The sequence below is a fragment of the Molothrus aeneus genome, chromosome 2 (assembly GCF_037042795.1).
Source record: "Molothrus aeneus isolate 106 chromosome 2, BPBGC_Maene_1.0, whole genome shotgun sequence".
Taxonomy (NCBI): domain Eukaryota; kingdom Metazoa; phylum Chordata; class Aves; order Passeriformes; family Icteridae; genus Molothrus; species Molothrus aeneus.
This window is the reverse complement of record NC_089647.1, coordinates 54,009,755-54,034,362: the sequence shown is the minus strand read 5'-3', so window position 1 is coordinate 54,034,362 and position 24,608 is coordinate 54,009,755. Positions and strand designations below refer to the sequence as shown.

The 24,608-nt window shown below is 38.6% G+C and overlaps 1 protein-coding gene across 1 annotated transcript; it reads right to left on the bottom strand.

Annotated features, from left to right (window-relative positions):
- Positions 1-231: 231 nt before the first annotated feature.
- Positions 232-19,101, bottom strand: SUCLA2 (succinate-CoA ligase ADP-forming subunit beta). Its single transcript, XM_066545000.1, has 11 exons — positions 18,970-19,101; positions 17,466-17,649; positions 10,343-10,442; positions 9,984-10,146; positions 7,205-7,333; positions 6,647-6,785; positions 5,137-5,298; positions 4,913-5,055; positions 2,476-2,596; positions 2,092-2,180; positions 232-1,045 (listed from the first exon to the last, which is right to left on the bottom strand). The coding sequence occupies exons 1-11, from the start codon at positions 19,054-19,056 to the stop codon at positions 971-973; spliced, it is 1,392 nt and encodes a 463-aa protein (XP_066401097.1). The 5' UTR covers positions 19,057-19,101; the 3' UTR covers positions 232-970.
- Between the last annotated feature and the right edge of the window lie 5,507 nt (positions 19,102-24,608).

The following is a 24,608-nucleotide window of genomic DNA, read 5'->3' as shown; positions in this document are numbered from 1 at the left end:
AGAGACAAGTTATATTTTAGCAAGATATTACATGCATGATATCTGTCCAAGCTTTTCAACATGAGTTCGTGTGGTTTTAATCACACAGTGCACTTCAAGGAGGAAAACAATTAACAAATGTGGCACTACAACTTTCTTCCTAAAAATGTTTTAGTTTCTCTTAAATGATGGCTTAATCCCTGGCTATATGCAATTAATCAAAATGGCAACATAGAAAAAAGAAAGACAGTAAAAGTTTTGGGAGATATTTTATTAATGTACAATTTTATTAGCGATGTACAATAGACATTTTAATTCTCTATTTATCCTGTCTCCTTGAAGCTTGGTAAATGCTTGTTTGTATATAAAACTACACAATGCTTTTTCGTGAGGACCAGAAACTCTGAAAATATAAGTGCTACAGTATATTTTGTAGTGATTTAACACGTTGTCCAGAAGAGTTACCAGCCACTTCAATGAAGGACTTCTAAAAATATTTCTGATCAAGTTCAAATGCATCTGTTCATAAATAATGATTGGTTTGCTCATGTCCATTATACTGCTAAGTACAAATGTCTCCAACATAAAATACCGTTTCAATACATTTTTCCACGTGGACAGCTAGATAATCCAGTCATATTTACTTTTAAACAAGGCTAATAGAAATTTACAAGTAAAGTAACTTCAAAATTTATTCAGAATAATTATTTTTTCAACCAGAAGCTTTACTTTGGACAACGCAGAAGTATATTGCAAGTGACATTCTGCAGCAGAAGCTGGAGGCTTGAGAATAACAGCTAAGAAAGACTAAATATCAGCAATACACACTTTTACAAGAATTCTGACCATTCTGAATGTTAACATTAAAGATCAGATGCTTCAGTTTGTGCGCCTGTCAATCATAACCTCCACACAAAAGAAAAATTAAAAATTTCCCACAGAACACAGTATTTCAGAGAACATGTTAGACTCTGGCATGACATTTCCCAGATCAAATTGGCAACTGAAATTTAACATCCACATGAGCTTGTTTTGCTAAGCTTACTATTTCAGACAGCTTCACCACCTGAAAAATAGAAAATAAAAACTCAATTTCAGAACAATCCTAAGTTGACTGAGCTGGATCAATGTTTTTAAACAAAATAAAACCAGAGAATCATTAGTAAGATATCAGAGGGGGTTAGGGATGGGATTACTATTTAACTCAGTACTTCTTAATCACTTTTAATTTAAAGATAATCAAGTCTTCTAGAAAACATCTCATGGAGTTAAAAAAGTCTGCTTCTCATTTATAATGAAGTATTTTGATAAAATGCTAAGTTTTAAATTTTATGTGTCACCTTGTTATTTTGCAAGGTGTTGAGGTGGAAACTCACAAGAAATTCCATATACCTAGAAGCTATTTCTCCTCTGAGTTTTTGTTGCAAGCACTTCTAGATCTTATTTTGATACCTTAAGGAACCTCATCTTCTCCTGAATAATGACTCTAAATTTCTCTGAATTATTTCCTGCTTAGAATGACATGTTATAACAGAGCAAGTGGTTCTTTGGGAAAAAAAAATCTGTAAGTTTTCCCATGACACAAAATCCACCAGGTATCTTCTAATTTTTTTGCTATACATTTCTAGTACAACTTTCTTTTCCACAAACAAAGCAAAGCAACACACACATAAATCATTACATCTGAACATCTGAATATCTAATTATCTTATGAGGCCACATCATGATCAACTATAGTTTTAATCATGCACACTGAAATACAGTGGTCGATAAAAGGAAGTGTTACATTGCATTTTTCAGCCACCTCAATTCAAGTATTTTCTCCCAATTAATAAAGCTAAGCTCTCAGCCATTCCCCCACCAAGGGGAGTGGCTGACCTGATCATTCATCTGGTTTTGGTTTGTGGGGTTAAATAGCTTCTGACTGCATCTTTGCTCCCTGACAAATTATGCACTTAGTAACTTGTAAAATATTTGCTTCAGGCGCTGGGAGCAACTGGCACTGGGATTTATCCTAAGCTACCTGAAGTTGATTGAATGGAGTTTTGACTATTCAGTACTCTGCAACAGATGATATGTTCTGAAAAGAATATTCATAACCAGCTATCTTACCATTTTTGCAGCTTCATCCAAGTCATCACACGCAAGGATTTTGAGGCCACTAGCTGTTATCAAAGCTTTGGCATCATCAACTCGTGTACCTTCAGAAACAGATAAAATGCCACTCTTACTGAACAGGAGATTACTACTACCTACTAGTATCACATTTCTAGGAAGCCTGTTCCAGAAGTTAGTGAATAAATTTAGAAAACATTAGTAGTTAAAGAGCAGGAAGTCTCTTTTCATTAACTTTCCAATCCTCACCATCTAAATTCAAGGTTTGCTTTATTTCTCCATTGACTTCAACTCACAGGCAGCTTGCTACACAGTATATAAGCTCAATGACACCTGCCAATTAGAGAAAAATATATTTAAATATCTATGAAGCACACTCACCTTGCAACCGTACCACAATAGGAACTTTCAGCTCCAAATCCTTTACTGCCGTAACGATGCCTTGTGCTATGACATCACATCTCATAATGCCACCAAAAATATTTACCAGAATAGCCAGTACCTACAGAATCAATGACAATATTCACATTAAAAATGGCCAGAGACACATCAGATGAAAGCAGCACACAGCCTTCAGTCTAAGGATAATTCAAGGTCTTTAATTGTATTAAGGGACTCTGCAAGAGACAGAACATTTCTGTTCTACAGAACATCAGCAACCAAAGTACAGCTCTTTAGAGTCACATGTAACAGAACAGTTACTTCAGAAAACTGTATTTGTCAACTATTTATCTTTCCATTGCTAACAGTACTTCATCAGAGGTACCCCCCACCAGTAACTCCACATACTGAAAACAGGAATTTTTAAAAACTCATACAGAAGACCCTGTTTACACAGTTTACCTAAAAGCCAGTGTGCTTGGAGATAAGCTATTTGAAATACATTTTATTCAGGAGAATTATGCCAACAATTAAGGGAACTCAAGTGGTAGAAAGGAAGGGAAAAAAGAACCATGGTCAGAGATGAAAGATGAAACAAAGCAGGAATCAAAATGGGTAGACAGCCTTACATGACAAAAGAAAGTCAACAAGACAAAACATTCCTGTGCAACTGGTTCACGAGCAGTAACTTGGCTCCCATGATCTTGCACTTAGACTAGCTCATCTGTGTAGTGCTGTTCTTCCTCCTACCAATGGGCAACTCAGACTGGCACCTCAGAAGGCTGTTCCAAACAAGCCCTGAACTGAACCCTGAGCGCCGTCTGTGACACCAGTGGGCTGTACTGCTCTATGAGTTTCAGCAACAGGAATCCCAGCTGTAGTCAATGTTTTTTCATAAAATAGTGAGGAACTCAAGGAAAGCAGAAAGGAAAAGCTGTCTTAAAAAGTCTCTTTGGACACCCTCTGTCCACACATCAGCAGAGAATTTGCATTGCAAAAACTCTTCCCAAACCAGCAACCCTCAGATTCTTCCTTGTTTCTTCACTTCTCTCCTCCCTGTAATTCAGGTGCTCTGTGACTGTGTCCCTCATTGTTTCCTCAATTTGCTGGAAAAATCTGAAGAAAGGCTTATGAGGATGGGCTGATGGAGCTGGGGTGTCTAGCCTGGAGAAAAGGAGGCTCAGAGGGGACCTTATCATTCTTTACAACTGCCTGAAAGGATGTAGCAATGTGAGGTTCTCCCTCCTCCAAAGTAACAAGTAGTAAGATAAGAGGAAATGGCTTCAAGTTGCACCAGGGGAGTTTTATATTGAATATTGGGAAAAATTTCTTTCCCACAAAGGTTGTTAATCATTGGCACAGGCTGCCAAGGAAGTGGCTGAGTCACCAATCCTGAAGGTATTTAAGACTTGTAGATGTGGTGCTTGGAGATATGGTTTAAGTGCAGGACTGGGCAGTGTTAGATTTATGGTTGGACTCAATTTTAAATGTCTTTTCCAATCTAAATGATTAAATGATTCTGTAGCACTCTTGGAGCGTGTTACAGACCCTTTCTGTAAGTCTTTCCAATAAGAAAGAGAGTAAGCTCCTCTGAAATATCGCTCACTATTTGTTTCTAGCCCTTTCCAAAGATGAGCAAGTGGTACATAAAATTGTGGTGCAAAAGTAGCATATCATTAGCAGGTCTTGCAAGTCATTCCCACCTTTTATAGTTACCCCTTTTAAAATAGTTTTCTTTATTTTGAAAAAGCCTCAAACTGCCAAGCTCCCCCTGGAATAAGCATCTCTATGTAGACCATCAATCCAGCCTTCATATTATTTTTGTGGAAAAGCTCTTCCTCCAGTTTCAACCAATGTATTATTTTAATAATATTCAAGCACTTCTGATAAATTTCTAATAGGATAAACATTAACGCCCTTCCAAGCCCCTTAAAATTATTTTATCTTACATTATAACAAAATTATTTTATCTTACATTACATATAATCAGCACCTTAGAAACTAGTTTATGCACAGTACAGCAAATATTCAGCTCTACAACTCTACACAAAACACAGATGTAGCTGCAAAACTAGTCCAAAATAAAAATAAAACTGGAAAACCAACTGAATACCGCTTTCTGTTTAAACAGCAGACAGTGGGAGTTTCTGACTCCAAGATTTCTGGAAATATTCAAATACAGCTGTAACTTCAACCAGAAGACACAAAAATGTCTACTCAGTACGCAGCCAAAACCCCTATTATTTAAAAAGGTAAAAAAAATCCATAATTATTGGGCCTCCTTCATCTGCACCAAGATGAAGCTAAGATTTCCATCTTCTCTCTTTCTAGTGCTATAAAAACACGTTTTCTGGAGAATATGCACTAAGCATTGTCTTCCAAATCATAGCCTGTTTTACCACTGTGTAGGACCTTGATATGCCAACTCTTCCCTCACCTTTTTATCAGAGGTAATAAGCTTAAAGGCTTCTGTCACTTGCTGCACTGTAGCACCACCACCAACATCAAGGAAGTTTGCTGGAGTTCCGCCGTGAAGTTTAATTATATCCATTGTGGCCATAGCTAAACCAGCACCATTGACTACATGAGAATAAAGATAACATTTAGGAATTCAGTTTATAAATCCATTAGGTCATTTAAAATTCATTAAATAGTACATACCTAAGCAGCCTATGTTTCCATCCAACCCTATATAGTTGAGATCTGCTTTTGCAGCATCCTTGTCTCTTTGGTCTTCCTGCGTCCAATCCTGCATATCAAAGATCTTCTTCTGACGATAGGCTGAATTGCTGTCAAAGTTTATCTTTGCATCCATACACATCACTGAAAGGGAAAAAAATACACCATTACTTACCATCATTTAATATTATAGTAACAATTCAAATGCTACATGAATGTGTTAAAGTATATTAAGTCAAACCTGGCAGCTAGGTCATGCAGTCCAAACACAAAGTTTTGCTGCAAAGACACATGTACCACTGTCAGTAAATATAAGATTCTCTCCAGTTTCCCCATATAATCAGTTATGCACAAAAAGGGAAGATAACTATTTCTTCAGATGCTCTAAACCAAAAAAAGCTTACAACAAGCTGTTTGATAAATCTGAGTAAATTATGTTTTCTCTGATCACACTGCAGCCCAGAAAATAATGGGGGGAGTGCACCACAAGTAATTAGCATTAAATTAATCCTTACAGAAGGTCTCCGATTTGAAGGTTTTTTTCATCCATCTTAGTTTTAGCTTTTAGAATAAACATATATAATGTGTGCCTAACAGTAAGCACACAGAAACACGATGAGACAGTGCCTGAATTAGAAGAGAAAATGTTAGGAAAAAACACACAGAAGTAAATTTACTTAAGATTTAGCAAGCAGAAAACCGACAGTATTCTTTACATCAGAACTAACATTGTATGACTTCATTTCTATCCCTCAGTGAAAATGATATAAAAATAACAAGGCACAAGAAACAGATGGAAAAGACTGCTCTATATCAATCACTTAAGCATTATTTAAAAAAAACACACAAAAAACCACCCCAGTGACAGCAATAACACACTTTGATAAAAGAGCTACATTCACGTTTAAATTTCAAACTGTTGTATCTGAGTTCAAGCACAAATACTCTCTACAGGCTTATTTTTTATAGAGTGGAATTGGCTGTGATTGTACATTAAATAACTATTCTGCAACTAGATATGCTAAAAACGTCATAAGCATCAAGATATTACTTAAACCCCTACAGTCTTTCCATACATCACACTCCATCAGTTATTCTAATGCCTGAGTCATAAAGGCAGATTTCTCGTAGTTACTACTATTCTGGTTAACATCACAGTACCAATTTTGGATGCATGCAGTGGCTCAAGTTTCAATTTATGAATTTTGAAAAGACCTGATTTCCAGAAATGCCTTATCCTGGATAGATATGCTCTTTATTTAAAAATTTAAGAAGGAAGTTACTTACACTTAAGCTCATACTTAGCAATTAAGAGCAGATTCCTACTATATTTAGAGTCTCAAATTTATCTGCTTGATTAATTTTTTTTCAACATAGCATGTTAATACTAACTCCTCTTGCTGTATACAGCTGAAGTTTCATCAGTGTGAAGCAACCTAGATTTACAAAAATGCCAAGGTGTTACATGAAGAGTATCAATAAGAAACATTACCGACTCCTGATGCATCTTCCACCATAGGATTTATTTCTATCATGGTAGCATCATATTTCAGAAAGAGATTATATAATTTGATCATATTTTCAGCTGCTTCATCCACCAAATTAGGAGGAAATCCCATTTTCTGGGCAAGCTGAAAGTAAAAGAATGGTTATTGTTAACTCATGTTAGGGTGTCTCAGTTTAGCTAGTATTTCAGTGTCACTGGAATTTGTAGATGTAGAACCCGCCCTGTCCACTGGGGGGGGAAAAACAAACTCACTCTTTGGTTTGAACAGATTGTTTTCCATATAGAACACTGCACTTATCCTAAAAAAGAGGTAATAAATTTTTATCATGCTATGCCTTTGCACAGCTGTATAAAAGCTGTATAAATACTGCCATGCAGTTGGATTTACACTGATTCGCCTGAAAATACTTAAGTATCTAGTTCAAACCTGTTTCAAACAAGGATTTAAGACAACTCAGCAGGTTGAATGCACACACCCTTTATAAAAATTAGAAGCAACTTTCCCATCCTCACTAACGTGTACTTTCCCACATTAACAATTACCCTAACAGCTTGTTCCTTTTTTATGCCTTCTACTATATCAATGGGTTCCTTAATTATCGCCTCAGGATTCTCTGCAGCAACATCTTCAATATTAACACCACCCTGAGAACTGCCTATCAGCACAGGACCCTAGAACAAAAAGGAGAAAAAAAAAAGCATAAGTAATTTGATACCACACAATCAAAACTTAGTTCTTCCTATAAGATACTTAACAGCAATAAAACCTTTTTTGTGGAAAAAATTAATGTGCATCTACTCAATACCTCTATATAAACCTTTTAATAATACTTTTCAAATGTTAAAGTGCGTGTCAGGTCCACTTTCTTTTAATAAGGAAAAATTTCCTCTGTAAAGTAGCAGCAAAACAATTAACACCGACATACTATTTTTGAATTTTCATAGAAAGATTCAACTTCATAATCACATACATTTTATCTTTTAGGCATCACCAGAGAAGTGTAACTACCTTCTCACCTCCACCTTCTCCACTCATTCCTACACAAATACAGATCAAATGCCAGGCACTCATTTTTTCATTCTGCCATGCTGCAACTCCAAGGACAAATGGAGGTCTGCAGAACCTAGTGATAAATTACTGCAAACCATACCTGTTCACTAGGAACACAGTGTTCAGTAACTAAAGCCTTCACTGAAAGTAAGCCATAGCAAAACAAAACAGCACTCAATTATTCATTAATAAAAGAAATTAAGAAACCAGAACTGACAGCATTTGCAGCTGAGTTTGTTTTTAAAAAAGCCAAATCTCAACAAAAACATGAGGGACTCAGTACATGGAACCTAAAAATCTCTCCTCCAGTTCACAGTAAAGACATACCTTGATCCCTTCAACCAACCTTCTCTTATCACCACCCATGTATGGATTATGGCCATGGGTGTACTAAGGCAACATCTCCTATCAGCAGAACTCAAAGATTAAACAGCCTTATAACTGTTGACAATTAATTATAGAAAATGTGACCCTGGTTTAGAGAACACGTTTAATAACCACACCACTCCTCTCCCATTACCATCCTTCCAAATGGAAATACATGGCTTGCAAATGATTCTGCATCTAACAGCAAGATTCAACTCAATGAACATTTTTGGATATTCTTATCTTGAACTGTCAGTAAGCTACAAACTGATCATAAAATAACTCATCGTTCCATAGAATTGACCAAAGTGAACAGTTTTGCTTAAAACACAAACCCCTGCTGGCAAATAATATCCAAGTCATAAAGTTCCAGTTTCAGCTGGCTATTTTAATCATTTTTCCCCTCCTTAAAGGAAGAGGTTTACAACAACATCAAGAATAAACACTGTGTGCTATTCAACCTTCACACTTCCTTCTTTTGAAAGGCATTTCCTCATCCTAAGTATCCTATACAAGTTACAGTAATAATAAACACGTCTAAAAACATGACTTATAAAGTCAGCAGTAAAAACCAAGCACATCCCTATCAAAAGGCAACAACCCACACAGTATGATCAATATATACTAGTAAGACTTATCTTTTATACAAGACCAAGAACATGCCATGAAAATATGCTTCCCTTCTTTATCTAATTTGCTACAATCAGTTCCAGTAGATTTTATTTCCATAAGCATCATTGCTTATTGCTTACACGATTTTAGGAGTCTGAAATCTGTTCATTTACAGCATTTTAATGCCACCTTGTGGTGCATATGGTAACACTTGAATCTCCCTTGCTCTATTCCAGCACACATCTCAATGGAGGTGCCCAAGTCACATAATTCAACACAACTGATACTTTCCCATCAAAAAGAACACTATGAAGGAAGAAAAAGGAACAAATACTTAATTCCTAATATGGCTATGAAAAAAAAAATTAGAGTAAGACTAGTTTTCTCATTCCTCCACAGAAAATTATTTCATTCATACACAAATATCCCCTAATTATCAAAACCAGTGCCTCTGCAAAGCACCTGAACAGACAAAACTCAGTTTTTCTAAGCTTCAGCAAATAAAGTTCCAAGATCTGTTCCAAATTCTGGCTTCAATAAAGTTACTTACCAATTCATGTTCTATGCTCCAAATAGAACACTTGTCTGTCAGAAAACACTGACATACTTCAGCAACCACACTTGAATTGTAGTCTAAAAAACTACATACCCATATATACAGCCCATACACACAGAAAAAAATGGCTTTCATTTTCCTGAAAGATATGAAGACAGACCTCAAGGCCCAAAACTTCTTACCCATTTCCTGGAAAGCATTAGTATAAGAAAACTACTAGCACTCTCAAAATCAAGGGACACACCAGTGCACCTCTGGGAACCTTCACACACCGGAGAAAAAGGATGTTGGATTTATGCAGGACCATTTGCTCTTCCACAACACTGTCACTTATCTTGTTTCTGACACTTAAGGTGTAAATGCACATGCACACATATAGCTGTGTTTTTAAACTAAATTGCATAATCCAGTAGGCAAATGCAAATTAAAACCAAAATGGAAATTACCCCCTTATTCTACCCATCTCCCCTTTGACCATGTAACTCCGAACTTCAGTTGGGGCTACCAACACTCATTTATTATTCTGTAAATTCAAATTGTAGCATTACATCTTTACAGCATTTAAAAACAAAGTCAATCATATGTTTTTGTTTTCCAGATACACTGGAAAACAAAATTTAGCTTGTATACTTCTGATTTTCAAAAGCAAGTGAACAGTAAACAGTTCTGTTGAATTATTTTTTTTTATTCAGTTGTAACAAGTTAATTAGCTTACTTCTATTTCTAATATTACTCACTTGAAAAGACCTTTCCATTGTTATTGCAAAATAGTATTCTCTCCTGGGATATCTGCGTTCACAGATAAATACTTGATTGCATATCCTGCCCTTCTCTCCTGTCTGCTTGGTAAACAACTTCTTTCCGATCATTTGGGAGGAGACAGCTTTTGCTTCTTCTGGACTAGAATAAAAGAAGCTCAGAATGTGACAAAGAAACTGCTGTAAAAACAAAAGTAGCATTAAAAAAGTCTTATCTAATTTTCGTTATTTTAAGGTTAATAATTAAAACCCTGGTTTTAAAGAAAGCAATAGGTTCAATCCATAATGTGAAACCTTGAAATTTTTCCACTTGGTTGGATAATTTAGAAAGAACTTACGAAAAAACTATTTTCACTCCTCCTTTGAGGCCACCTTCAAATGTTCCTTTTCCTCTACCACCAGCTAAGACCTGTGCTTTTACCACAATATCCTTTGAACCTAGAACAAAAGAAAACACAAAAAATGTCATCTATGACTATAAAACAAATTGCTTCAGGTAAAATAACAAAGGCTGCTTTAATTTTATCCCCCTTTCTCCATGCCCACCATTCAAAACAACCATGTGAATCCAAAACTATATTGCAATTCACACAGATAGTTCCAAAAATCTCAAATAATCCACAATTTGCAGATTTAGGCTGTTCTGTGAGCAAACTTTGGTGAGTTAGTACCCAGAAATGCTGGTGTTCTGATCATCTTTAATACATGCTAGAGTCACATATGATTACGCACCCAGTAAGAAATAGTTAGCACCTCACAGATTATTAACAAGATGGAACTGAATCTCTGACACACTATATGCAAGGTTTTCTTCAAACAATTACAAATACCCTATACCTGTAAACCATTCCCTTCCCAGCAATGATATGTAACTATAGCACTTACCCAAGTCAGCTTACCAGGTACACTCTGGCTTCCACCCAGCACAGCACTAAGGCATAAGTTTGAGTGCTTTGCAGAAATCAGAGGCCTAAACAAACCCATTATTCTTCCAAGAGTAGGCAAAGTAAGCCCTTTAGTTGGCTTTAACTGTTTAAAAATCCTTTACAAAATATTCTTCTAGGAGGGGAAACTCGGTATTTGAGTTTAAAAAGTAAAGCGTGAGAATATAACAAAAATTAACTGGGATACTCTGAACTGTCATTGAGAGACAAAAAAGCAAAGAAAAATAGTTCAAAAAAATATGAATGCTGAGAGGACATGAGGAGTAATGGACTGTAGAAAATAGGGAGGCTAAGAATTGCCCTAAATAGGGCAATGTTCTTTTGTTCTTAGGCAGAGTCGTGGGCTATATGCACCACTACCCTGATCCCAGAAGATATTTTCTTAAAAATGTTGTTACCGTGATGCATTATAATATTTCGTCAACATATAGATATCCAAAAGAATGTGAGAAAAACAACTTTTAATTTTTCACAATCAGTTTTGGCTGTAACATCACTGGACTGATCCTTATGCAACAACTGAGTCATTAAATAAGCAGATTACTAATGATCTGTAAATTGTTTTCCTCTAGCACTGCAAACTAGCTGCTTGATTGCATAAACAAGTTCAAGGTTTATTTGAGCAGCTCTGTCTACAAGCAATTAAGCTGCACAGATGTACCTGAAACAAACTTAAGTCAGTACATCCCAAGAAAACCATAACCCATCATGCAGAAAGTTCACTGTTCAATAAACATTTTTTCCCACAGCTCCTATTGAAAATTACTCTAAAAAAAGAGGAAGCGCTTGGTCACACACCTCATCTGCAGGGTTCCAGCAGCAGCGCTGTCACACAATCTGACACAGCAAAGAACTGCTGATACACAGTAACCCAAGAAAAAAATCTGGAAACCAGCAGCTACCATAGTTTTCTACTCGGTATCAACAGTTGTGCCCTTGTTTTTTGCTTACGTGGCTTTGAAATACTGCTAGGCTTGTGTTTCAATGAAAAATAGCAGTTTCTGCCCTGGAGCAGATAAGCCAGCAGACACACCACCACAGAAGTTCCATGCTGCCTCCAGCCCTCAGCTTTTCACTCCAGCCTCGTTTCTCATGCCAGTAGAAGCACTTGTGCTATCATGCCTTCAAGCACATCAGAACAGTGATTCCCTGAAGGCAAAAGCTCATCCAGCAGACAGACAGTGCTTCTGCAGACTTGTGCACCATGTGACAGGCACACACACAGGAACTTCAGAGAGCAGGACTCCAGCTTTCAGCAGCAGTAACAAATTGTAAAGCCCTAATACAGGGCACTGGAACACCAGTACAACTCATGTGGACAAGCAAGCTAAAGGCCAATGCACAAATCTCTGCACAAGTATTTGGTAAGCATCACATTTCCATGTTAATGGCAGTCAGCCCTAAAAGCACAGATAAGTACAATAGCCTGAAAAACATAGGAAATGCTTAGAAAACTAAGAGTAGATACCAGTGAGAACAGGTGTCTGAAATCAGAACACTGATTTAGCATTCATCAGTTCAGGACAAGAAAAATCTATACATTTACTAACACTACAGTTATCACCTTCAACAATCAGTTATTAACGAGACAGTGAAAGAGTTACACAGTCAGCAAACAAAACCATCTTCACTTCTATCAATACTAATACCTGTTTTTTGGAAGGAATAATTTCTGATTCTATAATTTAAGCTTTCAAACTGGGAGAAAGATCAATGCATGCAGGGAAGCAGAAAGATATCCATGTAAAATGCAATCTTCTAATAAGCTTATTAAGAGGCAAGAAGGGTCATTGTTCACTGTATCTCTGCAGTTTCCTGTGCAAATGGAAAGTCCAATGATTACAGCACACAGGCCTGATTAAAATGTTCTGCTTTACAAGTTTTCATTCTGACTTTTGTCAAATCACATTAATTGCCACTTCTCTGCCCAATACTATCTGTAGCAGAGGTACTGCTTTCCACATATTACAGACACCTTCAGAACAACCATGCAAGCCTAATCTATTCTGACAAGACAGACAACAGTAAAGGGCAGTGACAGGTTAGTAACTCAACTGTCAATCAAGTTCTCAAGTACCATTCAACTGCAAACTTATCCTGGGAGAAACAGAGACCTGTAACTTTTGCTTCAGTCTGTATTTCAAAGTTCTTGCACCAGAAAAAGTAACCCTCCATTTATAACACAAGCTATTTTTTTCTTGTTGCACAGATACAAAAAACCTAAATTTAAACAATACAGGTGCATTTACTAGCATTAGGAAAAGAGGGGTTTGTAACTAACAACAGGAGTGTCAATATAATATTCTGACCATAATTCTGTCAACAGAGCAGAGAATCTCTTCAGAGTACACTGCATTTCATTAGTAAGTATAGTAACTGTGAATTTTAACTTCAAAATCACATTTTTTCAGCTTTTGAAACTTTTGGGTATTAGAATACTCATTGCATGCAAATCAAAAGTATAACTATTGAAATAATTATGTGCCAGGAATCATCATCCTTTCACTGAAAGGACCATACCAATCAGGAGACTGAACAAGATGTTTTGCTGTAATAAAATATTTTCTACACAAATACTTCCTGACTTTAATCAACTGCATCAAATTCATTATCAGCTCACAAGACAGGTTTGGTTTTGTCAACAGCTTAAGTCAAGCAATTAAAATACAGAGGTCAAAATTTGAATGTGCTGGTTATACAAGTCTATTTTAATTAGTGAATTATCATCAACAATATGTTTTGATATTTTAACTTCAAAGGAGTGAAGTGCTACAGAAGAAATGAAAGGCTGAAATAAAATTTAAGATTCAGATGCCAAAAAAAATAACATTTGTCAGAATGTAAGTAAATGTTTGGTTTCTCAACTACTACTGCTGTTTATCTAGAAATTTTGACCAGGTAAGTAGGAACATAATTGCATGATTTTTTTAACACCTGGGGGATTTCTGCTTAAGTTTGCCACCTTAGATCATCATCTATATCCTAGAGCAACTGAATAAACACTCTGGAATTTCAGACAGTCTAAAAGACATCAGGAACATAGACAGATAATTGACCAACAAGGAAAACTGATAATGGCAACCAAAAAATACCATATATAAAAGTATGACAGAGATGAGTTTTCACTATGACATAGACTAGAAAACTCCAAATACTTAAATCAGACAGCCAAGGTGGGTGTGGCGTACACTAAGGAGAAAACCATCCCAGCTTTTTGCCACAACGCCTGGAACATGTTTTTTGAAGAGCTAATAAAGAAAAAGCTAGCACTTTACCTAGAAAATAATTGCACGCATTGTACTAAGCTTTGATTTCTGACTAAATCAAGCCTAGGATCAAAAACCCTGTTTTTTAATCTAGCCAGGTTCACACATTACTTTTTAAAGTTTTTTTAACAGATACAAGTTGTATGTTTAGGCAACAGATGGAAAAATAAATAATACTGAAAAGTATTTAAAAGATGTTAGTAACATTGAAAAAAATCTAGAAGGTCTGAAAAAAATCATCTATTAATCACGTAACTGTCAGCAGGAATACAGCCAAAGCAATTACTGGAGCTATTCTGTAGAAAGCATACCAAAACAGAACATTCTTTATAAACCACATGGACATGGAGTTGCACTGGACCTCTTAAACTGCAACAGCAAAAGTAGCACACTCAATTCCAGGACCCTCAGTCTCCTTTTAAGATAGGTGAAATGTTTTGCACTCTCTCTCTCAACACCTCCTATTTTATACAGCTTTATATTTTACTAAAATTTCTCAGTCTGTCATGCACATAAAGCTGTGGGATTCATTACCTGAAAACCCAACAAAATCACCAGCACACAAAAGTGGCTTCAAGATATTAATGTCTTACAAAGTCTTACTTCTCAAGTCATCATGAATCGAAATATATGCTATTAAAAAACCCCAGACAAGGACACAATATGTCACTGCCTTTCACTCCACTGTTACCAGAGGAAAGGGATCAGGAAGCATCAAAACTTGAGTTACAACAATACATTGCACCTATGGAAGTGTCTCTTAACAAACAGCAATGTTCATTTCAAATAGTGTGTTCTCCTGAGCTACCTGCTGTCACACTGATCAAGCATCTGTTCACTAAACAGTCTTTAGGTTCATTAGTCATGTTCTTGATAACACACACATATCAGCTTCTCAATCAGAACTGGTCACAGTGCTAGCTGGAATGCACACATGGCTAAGAGCAAGCCATAAACTTCAAGGCAACCAAGTCATGCTGCAGTCTTATCAAAGCTGTGGAACAGAACTTACTCAGCTCATTTGTTTTCCAAAATTTAAGTGAGATGATTATGTAACACTGATTTAGCTACAGCCACAGCTAACCTATGATAATCTCTGTTAACAAGAAGTTCACATTTGCTATACATTGGGATAAAAATTTACCCATTTCTAAGTGAAGTATTTGCAAAAGGGAAGAAATCCAATGCCAAACTCAACCTTTAGTCAGAAATCTGCTCTGTGTAAATTTACCAGGAATATGTGGATAAGCACTAGGGAAACAGAGCAAGGAGTATTACCGACTGTCTTTGTAATGATCTAGACAAACATTTGATTAAACAGTTTAGCATATAAAAAGAAAAAAAAAATCCTATCTACTGGCAATTACTTCCACACAACAAAAATCAACAATGCGTGGGTGGACCAAAAATAGTGAATGTTTTCATTCTGATACAGTTTGGTTTGTGTTTTGTTGATTTTTTTTTAAGTACTAAATGAAAGCTAGCAGCTAAATGCCTACAAAAACAAATAAATCCAAAACACTGGAGCAAAGAATAATGTCACCACTCAGAATGAGTTCTGGACTTGTTTGAGCAATGCCTCAAAACTCCTTCAAGCTCCTTCAGTGTGTCTTCTCCTTTCAAGAAGATTTTCCCTTCCTCATCTCAAGTACAAAGAAAGTCACAGCATCGACTACACACCAACTCCAACAAATATTTGGCTGACAACCAGAAGTCCTGAATTCCATCCACTAAAGGATGCCAACTCACACACTTCACAACTTCATTCTTCTAATCCCCAAGAAATTGCCCAGAGTCCCACACTCCAGATAACAGGCATGCCTATGATGTCACAGGGATGACACAGAGCTATAAACCAGCAGCCAGATCCATACCCACACTGCTGGAGGAGCCCTCTCTGAGCAGGAACAAAACAAAGGAATCCTGACCTACGAGTTTCTGGGCTGTTGATTAAAGAGCCACAGACAAAGGTGCTCTCCTTTTCCTCCAGCAATATCTGTGCAAACATTAAAGTAGAGAAAAGGGGTATGCCTGATTTGGGAAGTTTTGATCCTGCTATAAACTCACCCTTAACAGAAGGTAAGGTTTTGAAGCTTAAATCATTCTCAGAAGTATATCAGCAACTTCCTTTCATATTAATGAAATTATTATAATTTTGTATCACTCACTCTCTAACAACAGGAACAAGATAAAGAAGGTATCTGACAATACCTGAATTTCTGGGATATCATGCCTGAAGGAAAAGCAGCCTTTCAATTCTTTTCTACATTACAAAGCAGCATAACTCACTCTAGAAGAAAAATTATCGGTTTTTTCAGATCTCATTTCTCACACTAAATCTCCATATGAAACTGAAATGAATCCAGCAAAATCTATAACCTCAGGAATCACTATGAATGTATCCCTTTGGAGGTGAATAGAGATTTGAGCATTTGCATAGGAGAAAGGAATATGACAACCAATGTCCTTCACTAAAACTTTGTGACAAGCCTAACATGTTTTTCCAGTGAGGAAAAAAAAATCCCAGACTTTAAACTTAGAAAACCCCCCCAACAAACAAATCAATCAACCAAAAAAATCCCTATCTTCTAATGTCTGACACAATAGAAGCTGACAATAGAAGCTGACAAATTAAATCCAAATTACACAAGATTTTATGAGGACAGATTGTAATTAAAGTGGTAAATTAATAGGCAAAGTCAAGTCCAAAATTAAAGCTCAATTCTAAATTAAGTATTTAAGTACACAGCAAATGAGACTGGATACTTTTTCATCAACAAGACAGGAATTTAGCATAGGAGCTACCAAAGTCCTCCCCTCCTGTGTGAAGTAGCTGCATTCTGCCAGAAAAGCACACCCACAAAGGAACAAGATTTTACTCTTCTTTTGTAGCCTAAAGAGAAGTATAGTTTGCATCTTCTGTTCTACATGAGATCTCATCACCACCACTGAAACTCTTCAAACAAGACTTCCTCTAACCTTGCTGAAAGTAGAAAGAAATCCAGGACTTGCACAAAGTAGAGTCTATTACTCATCTCAAACAGGTTTAAGTAGTTGTATTAGTCTAAGCTAATAAAATTTATACCTGACCTACTCCTTCTTAACAAGAAGGCTGCTTCACAGGGAAGGCTCTCCTAAAGGGAAGGTATATTCAGAACTCCAAGCAACATCTTACCAAGAAAGACAGAAAAAGTAGGTACACCTTGTATCAATCCCATGCCTATTAGTATATGTTCTCTTTAATATTATACCTATTTCTTTTGCTATTTTGTAAGCTTCATCTGGCGTATTGGCAACCACTCCATGTGGAACAGAAATGCCAGCCTCCTTCAACAGTCCCATGCTCAGGTACTCATGCAGTGATAGCCTCCTCTGTTGCTGTTGTTGCACTTGAAACCCATGATTGCTGAGTATTCCTGGACCTCCAGCAAGCACCTGAAGGAAAAGAATAAAAAGAAAAAAAAAAAGAAAACAAAAAGAAGAATGTGACTGTTGTGAATGACTACCCTCTTTGTTTAGGTTTAAAAACCAGTCTACATATTAAAGAAGTATACTTTAGTGTTCCAGTGCAAACACCTGAACATTTCATCCTACCCTTCCACATTAGTCATTCATATCAGGTCTGGTATTTGATTTTGGGAAGTTTTATTGGCCAGGGGGAAAGAGCTGGTGAAACTACTAGCACTGACAAGGACCGTAACACAAAGATCAACAACAACAACAAATGCAAAAAACATTTTTTGTATTTCACTACATGCAAATAAGACCTTAATTTTATACAAAAACAAAGCAAGAAACCTACTGAATTCAGCTAATCCATGAACACGGATGATCATCAAAAGACTCAAAGTAAAAATTTTACAAACAAAACTCACATACAAAACAAACCTTTGCTTTTATTTTTATTTTTTTAGTATGCACCACTGGCACAAGCACCATAAAAATCAGCCTGAACTAGGAAGTTTCTAACAAGCTAGATTTTTAAGGCTTCATTTCACTTCAAATAAAAGAAACAAGCAGACGACACATGAGCTTTACTACAGCATTCCAAGCTAGCGAACCGACAGGGCCTACGTAGCCTCCAGAGCGTTCCTTCTCCAAGCAGGACGTTCCCTCCTTGGCACGACCCCAGGGGAGAGGCGGCCCGGGAGGCTGCGTGTAACTCGAGAGGGGCACTCAGGGCGACCTTCCCCAGACGCGGCAGGAGGAAAAAGCGGCAGCGAGCGTCACACACCGTGTCACACACCGTGTCACACACCGTGTCACACACCGCAGCCTGCCGAGCTCCTCCGTGTCATCGCTTCCCACGGGTGCTGCAGCCAAAAACAAGCCCGCGCCCCCGAATGGCATCCAGAGGAGCCAAGAACAGAGGCTAGGAGGGGGGAGCTGCAAGAAGAGTTAAACTGGCACAGCCCGACACCTCCTAGCAGCAAGGTGACGGCGGACATGGAAACACGGGGATTTCCACCAAGATAGAGGACGGGAGCGCTGAAAAGGAAGGGAAAAGGAGCCACGCAGGGAAGACTTGCCACAAGCAAGACCAGCGGCTGCGGGGGCCCGTACACCAAACGTGAGCGCCGGGCTGCCAGCCCCGCCGCAGGGCAGGGCAGGGCAGGGCAGGAGGGCGGCGGGAGCGCGCCGAGACAGACGCTCCTCTCGCCGGCGCTCCGCACGGAGCGACCTCGACCGCGACCCCAGCCGACCCGACCCCGCTTCAGCCCCCCCAGCCCACCCCCGCTCCCGAGCGGCCGCTACCTTCCCCGCGGTGGAACCCAGCGAGGCGCGGAGGCCGCTACCCCTCAGCCCGGCCGCCACCCGGCTGCAGATCATGGAGGCCGCCATGGCCGAGCCCCTTCGCCCTCGGGTGCTCCCGGCAGCGCGCACGCGCCCCTCGCGGGCCGGGGCGGGGCCAGGAAGCGCCTCGCGCGGCCCCGCCCCCGCAGTGACGCCCGCCCGGCGCCGGGGAGGAGCGGCCTTGAGGGGCGCTTCCCGGCATCTCGTTCTTTCCGCCGTTCTGGTTTTAATAACGGTTATTTTTGCTTCGCAAGGATCCTAAATGGGTTGAAATCCATCCACAACCTTCCGACCGCGTCGGCCCCGGTTGGCACCGCCTGTGTTAAAAGGGAGGAAGGAAGCACAGCTCCCTTATGCCACGCCCACGCTCCCTCCCGCTTCAGCTTCCCAATAGCAGAACTTGCAGTGTTTTCACTGCAGAGAATTACTTGTTTCGGTTCCGTATTTCAGGGCGTTTCCGTGCAGCAACGTAAACACAACCATTCTTTCTTAAGACAACCATTCTTGCTTAAGACAAGGAGGAATGGTTTTAAAGTGAAAGAGGGCAGGTTTAGATTAGATGTCAGGAAGGAATTCTCTGTTGTGAGGGTGGAAGGCAGTGGAACAGGTATCTCAGAGAAGCTGTACATGCCCCATCCCTGAAAGTGTTCCAGGCCAGGCTGGATGGGGCTTTGAGCAACCTGGTCTAGTGGAAGGTGTCCCTGTCCATGTCAAGTGGGTTGGAATTAAATAATCCATAAGGTCCCTTCCAACCCAGACCATTCCGTGTTTCTAGTATTTCTAGATATTTTGCAGCCCCTTCCCCATGCCACAACCCCCATTTCTGCCTCACACAGCTCCACTCTGTGCCTCCCCCTCTGCAATTCAGTGTCTGTGCTTTTACTTGGGTGGCCTCGACTCAGGTCACTAAGGAACTGAAGCAGGGAACAGGTGTCCCTGCAGAAACTAGTGACCAGACCTTGTGACTCACCAGCAGGCAAAGCTTTTTCCTTTAAAACAAAATGGTAATTAGGAAAATAGCATTAGCCTGGGAAATTGGAACAAGAATGTCCTTTACCCATAATAAGGAAAAATGCAGTTACTTCCATACATTATGAACATCAAAGGAAGATCTGATGTGAAAGAAAACCGTGTCAGAGCTGTGATTCTTCTTGAGTTTTTTAACTTGAATTATCCAATAAATAACTGGATGAGTTGCTTATTTTTGTTCTGAAACTGAAAATGCATTTTCATAACTTCTCCTTGGGTGAGTATTGCAAAAGATGGAGTCATTCTGGTTCAGTTCTTTTGCTCCTGGTCCTCTGCTCACCTGGTGTTATTGTCACCTGTTAGCACTGCAGTGAGCTCTGCAGAGTGCTTAGCTCTGCACCTCTGTGTGCAGACACACAAGGTAGGAACACGTGTCATTGAACCTGTAAGCAGCTGCAAAATTTTGATAGACCATCCAAGATTCCCACCACAGCTGATAAAATATTTCTTCCAGTCAAGGGGAAGGGGAAAAAAAAGCACTTGAACTCTGTGCTTTTTCTGCCCTCTGTACACACAGTGGCTCTTCACTAGTCACAGGACCTGCTGCAGTTCCGTACTGCACAGGACAGTACATGGATGCCATTTCCACATACAAAGAAATCTCCTAACTCCAGGAGACTCCCAAAATTACCTCTGGAAAGGATTTGCAACAACGTTTACAAGAGGATGTAATGGATATTGGCAAAACTTTAACCTCAAAAGCCCAAAGCTACTGTTCAGAGATAAGTACTGTCTGCAGGTCAGGAAACAAGGCTTAAATCCTGATTCAGTTTCTTGCTACTGGAAGGAAATTGGACGACTGTCTCTGGGCTTATAATTAATTCTTGCCTTAGCAAATGGCTGTAAGACAGTCAGTTACAACTACTACTGTATCTTCTTCTCACTAGGAGTGACTTAGCCTTCCAGTTTCAAAATTAAGATGGTTTTACCTTATACATCAAAAGAAGAAATGTCACAGAAGCCACTTCTGACAATATTGAAGGGCTTGTAGAAAGGCTGACTGAGGCAGCTGCTGCTGTTATCTGGAGTCTGATACACAGCTGTATGGAGAACTTTAATTATCTGAATGTTTTATTTTCTGATCTCTTGGCTGTGAAAACGCGGTCTAACTGGGGTGGACTGTAAACATGCCTGGATTTCTGTCTGATCACCAGTGCCACCACCTGGCTCTGACTGTCAGCACAAAGTGGTTGTAAGCCCAACTCAAAATCTTAAAAACAATAGTTCTTGGAAATGACACATGCACCTTTTCTTTATTTTGTTAGACACACAAAAAAAGATAACATTCTTGGCTACAACCAAACAAATTCCTAGTGAGCCCAATATAAGCTCAGGTTTGTATAGACTCAGCCTCATTCAATATCTGACTTACAATTAAAGAGACTGCACAAGGAATGCACTGTAGGATTCCACCAGATATCCAGAGGTTTTGCTAAATCTCCAGAAGTAGATTCCATCCTATTCAAAGTTTAAAATTATGAGATTTCTTGCTAAAATCAGAATAAAATTTTTAACATAGGATCAAGGCCCTCTCTGAAAAGCTGTATTTAAAACTCTAAAGAAGCAGGGAAAAGGTACATTACAAATGAGATAGAAGGAGCCAGGAAGTTTTAATGGACAAACAGGACAAATAAAGCATCCTGTTTGAGGCCAAATATAGGATTCTGGAAGGCTCAGGCATTATGAATAGATATGAATTTGCTTTATTATAAATTTATCATATTCATGTAGTTAGAATGGTACAATCTGAATTATTTCCCAGACCTTGTAAGCTCCACTGGTTGATACTTTGTAGTTGAAAAACATCAGGAGAGAGGATCTTGCCAAGAACATCAGAGTCAGAAAGTGAAAGCCTCTGCCAAGGCCGTAAGTTCAGAGGGTAGGAAATTTCCAAGACGGAATTTATCAGGGATTTAAAAAGCATCCCAGTACCTGTGGAGAAAATCACCCTGAGCTTTCCAGAACACTTTCAGTTGAAGAGAGGAAGGAAGAGCCCACTTTTTTGGTATGGCAGGTGAGTAAAAAGGTTTAGCGGATGGTCAGAGCAAAAAAACTGACTTTGAAGCAGAGTGAGAATAATCCTTCAGTGGTGTCTACACTGCCTACATTGCATGTCTTACAGATGGTGAATTCTCTCTGCACCGCTTGTCTGCAGGAGTACCATCCTGGCTGTCTCTTGACAAACTGCAGGCTGCTAAGGGGACCCTCAGGCTTATCTAACATTAAACTGTTCACTGCACCCATTTGCAATATTAACAGGTTATTCCATCTCTTCTCCCAGTCATACAGAAAAGACAATCCAGGGTCCTTCCCTGAAGGTCCTCCGGTGTATTTCCTGCAAGGATTCTGACATCTGTCCTAGCAAATAGGCTTTTGATGTGTGCACTCTAAGGTCTGGATAGGTGTAAGTTTTCTACAGAATACAGTATGAACATTAATCACTAATGCACCATCTCTTCCCAACCAGTGAAGGCTGGTAGATGAAAGGCTCAATGAAAGCAAAAGGATTTGGTTTGCAAAAAATGATCTTTCACATAGCTAAGCTGTGGAGCACCTTGCCACAGATGCTGCAAATAATGAAAATTTATATGGGCTCAAAAGGAGTTTTGGTAGGTTAAAGAAGAGAAACAAGAAGAAGGTTAGTTAGTAAATACACAGAAGCCACCTCTGCCTTGAGAAGTCACTGAGCTACAGATGGCTGTAGAATAGTAGTCAAAATCCCTATCATGATTTATTTCCTACTGTATTCAAGACATCCATTCTGGACCTCCAGGTACTATCCTAGATGGATAAGGAACAGACACTTTTATATTCTTCTGATTCAGGGTCCCCTGGGATTGAGCACACACAGAAGTTTCATCAAAGCACAATCCATCTTCACCTGCCTATGAGTTGCCCAAGGTCACTTAAAGTGTTGATGACAAAGCTACAAATAAAGCAGAATTGTCTCAGCACCTTCACTCATTCCAATGACTCAGTCCTGTCTGGACACAGAAAAGAAATAATTAACAAGCAATGAAGACAGCACACCTGTAGAACAGCTCTAATTTGTCCTATTGCTCTTGCACACACCATTATTCTCTCCATATGTAAATGTGATCAGAAGTTATTAACATTTCAACATAAAAACTACATATCACACTTTGCCTAATTTCTACTAATAATGTTTATGAAGCCATAATATTACAGCAAGCAGTAATTTATGGTGAAATACAGCCATTTAATGGAAACATGTGGTGTCATGGAAATAATTCTGATAAAAATAAAAGTGAGGAAACAGCTAACAATGTTACATTTTCAATATCAGGGTTCCAAATAACAACCAGCTGCTTAAATGCAAGAGAAGAAAAATCTTTCAAGTTCAAGTTTCAGCCAGGTTGCTGGCAGAACTTTGGTGTCATGCACTGCTGTCACATTCCACCCAGCTTCTGAATGCCAGCTTTGCAATGTAAAATATTTAAATATAAATCTTATATCTCCTAGTTCATACTTCTGCTAAGAAAATGCAAATATATAGTAAATTCCACAGCCAGGGAGCCATGTGTATGAAATTCTCAGAAAGATGGATGTTTTCTGCTTGTGTAGCTGCTTTTCAATAAGCTGTTGTACACTGTGTGCTTTTCTAACCTGCTTTCCCTATGTGTGGTCTTCTTAGGGAACAGCTGTGTAATCATTTTAATCTGACATAAATCTGGCCTGTTTCTAATATGGTTAGTCCCACCATTCTTGTTCCCAGCTGCTCTGACTCGCTGCCTCCCTCACTTATGTACCTGAGCTGTAAATTGCATCAGGGATCACATCCTACTAAAAATGTAATCTCTCTCCCAGTTTGCTGAGTCAGGTTTAGCTTTGTGCTGTGTTTAATCTGATTGAACTCTGTCCTGTCCCCTCCTTGTGCCACCCACAGCATGCTAGAAAACAGATTAATTGTTTAAAAAATAGGGTTTTTTGATCCAGATCACCTCAGACATACAGTTCATTCAATAACACTTCAATCAATAAAAGTGCTAGCATAAAGAACAAGGAATTGGGCCTGAAAAATATCTGCCTCTTTTCCAGTAGCTGCTGGACACATGCTGGTTCAAATACACTGTTTTGGCTCACAGAAGTACTTTCTCAGATGAAATATTAATAAACAAATTTACAAGTATATATAAATCATAATATTTCAAGCTTTTCAAATTGTGGCGGAGGATTTTGCTACTTTCTCATTCTGTGAGATATTCCCATATCTTTCTTCAGTGGATGTCTGTTCACCATCAGACTCAGAAAACCAGCCTGTATTTACTTCATGATCTGCAATACCTGGCTGCATAGTTATGTCCTAAATAAATCCTAGAATGAAACCAATTAGAACAGATTCAGTCAACAAAATGCTTCTTTTCATACAGTATTCTTTATATTAATGATCACAAGTGTAAGGTGAAAAAATTGAAACAAGTCTGAACATCTGTATGCAATGAGATTTCAAAACCTTAACAAAAACTTAGCCATTTTAAAATTTTGTAAAAGGGTAATACTTCACATCTTTGTTGTGATCAAGAAGATGGTAGAGAGGAAGGGAAAATCTT

Excerpts from the sequence above, each read along its gene's own strand:
- SUCLA2 (XM_066545000.1), bottom strand. The coding sequence starts at position 19,056 with ATGGCGGCCTCCATGATCTGCAGCCGGGTGGCGGCCGGGCTGAGGGGT. Across the intron at positions 6,786-7,204 it reads AAAAGGAACAAGCTGTTAGG|CTTGCCCAGAAAATGGGATT; the intron begins GTAATTGTTAAT and ends TTTTACTTTCAG. Across the intron at positions 5,299-6,646 it reads GGAAGATGCATCAGGAGTCG|TGATGTGTATGGATGCAAAG; the intron begins GTAATGTTTCTT and ends TTTCCCTTTCAG.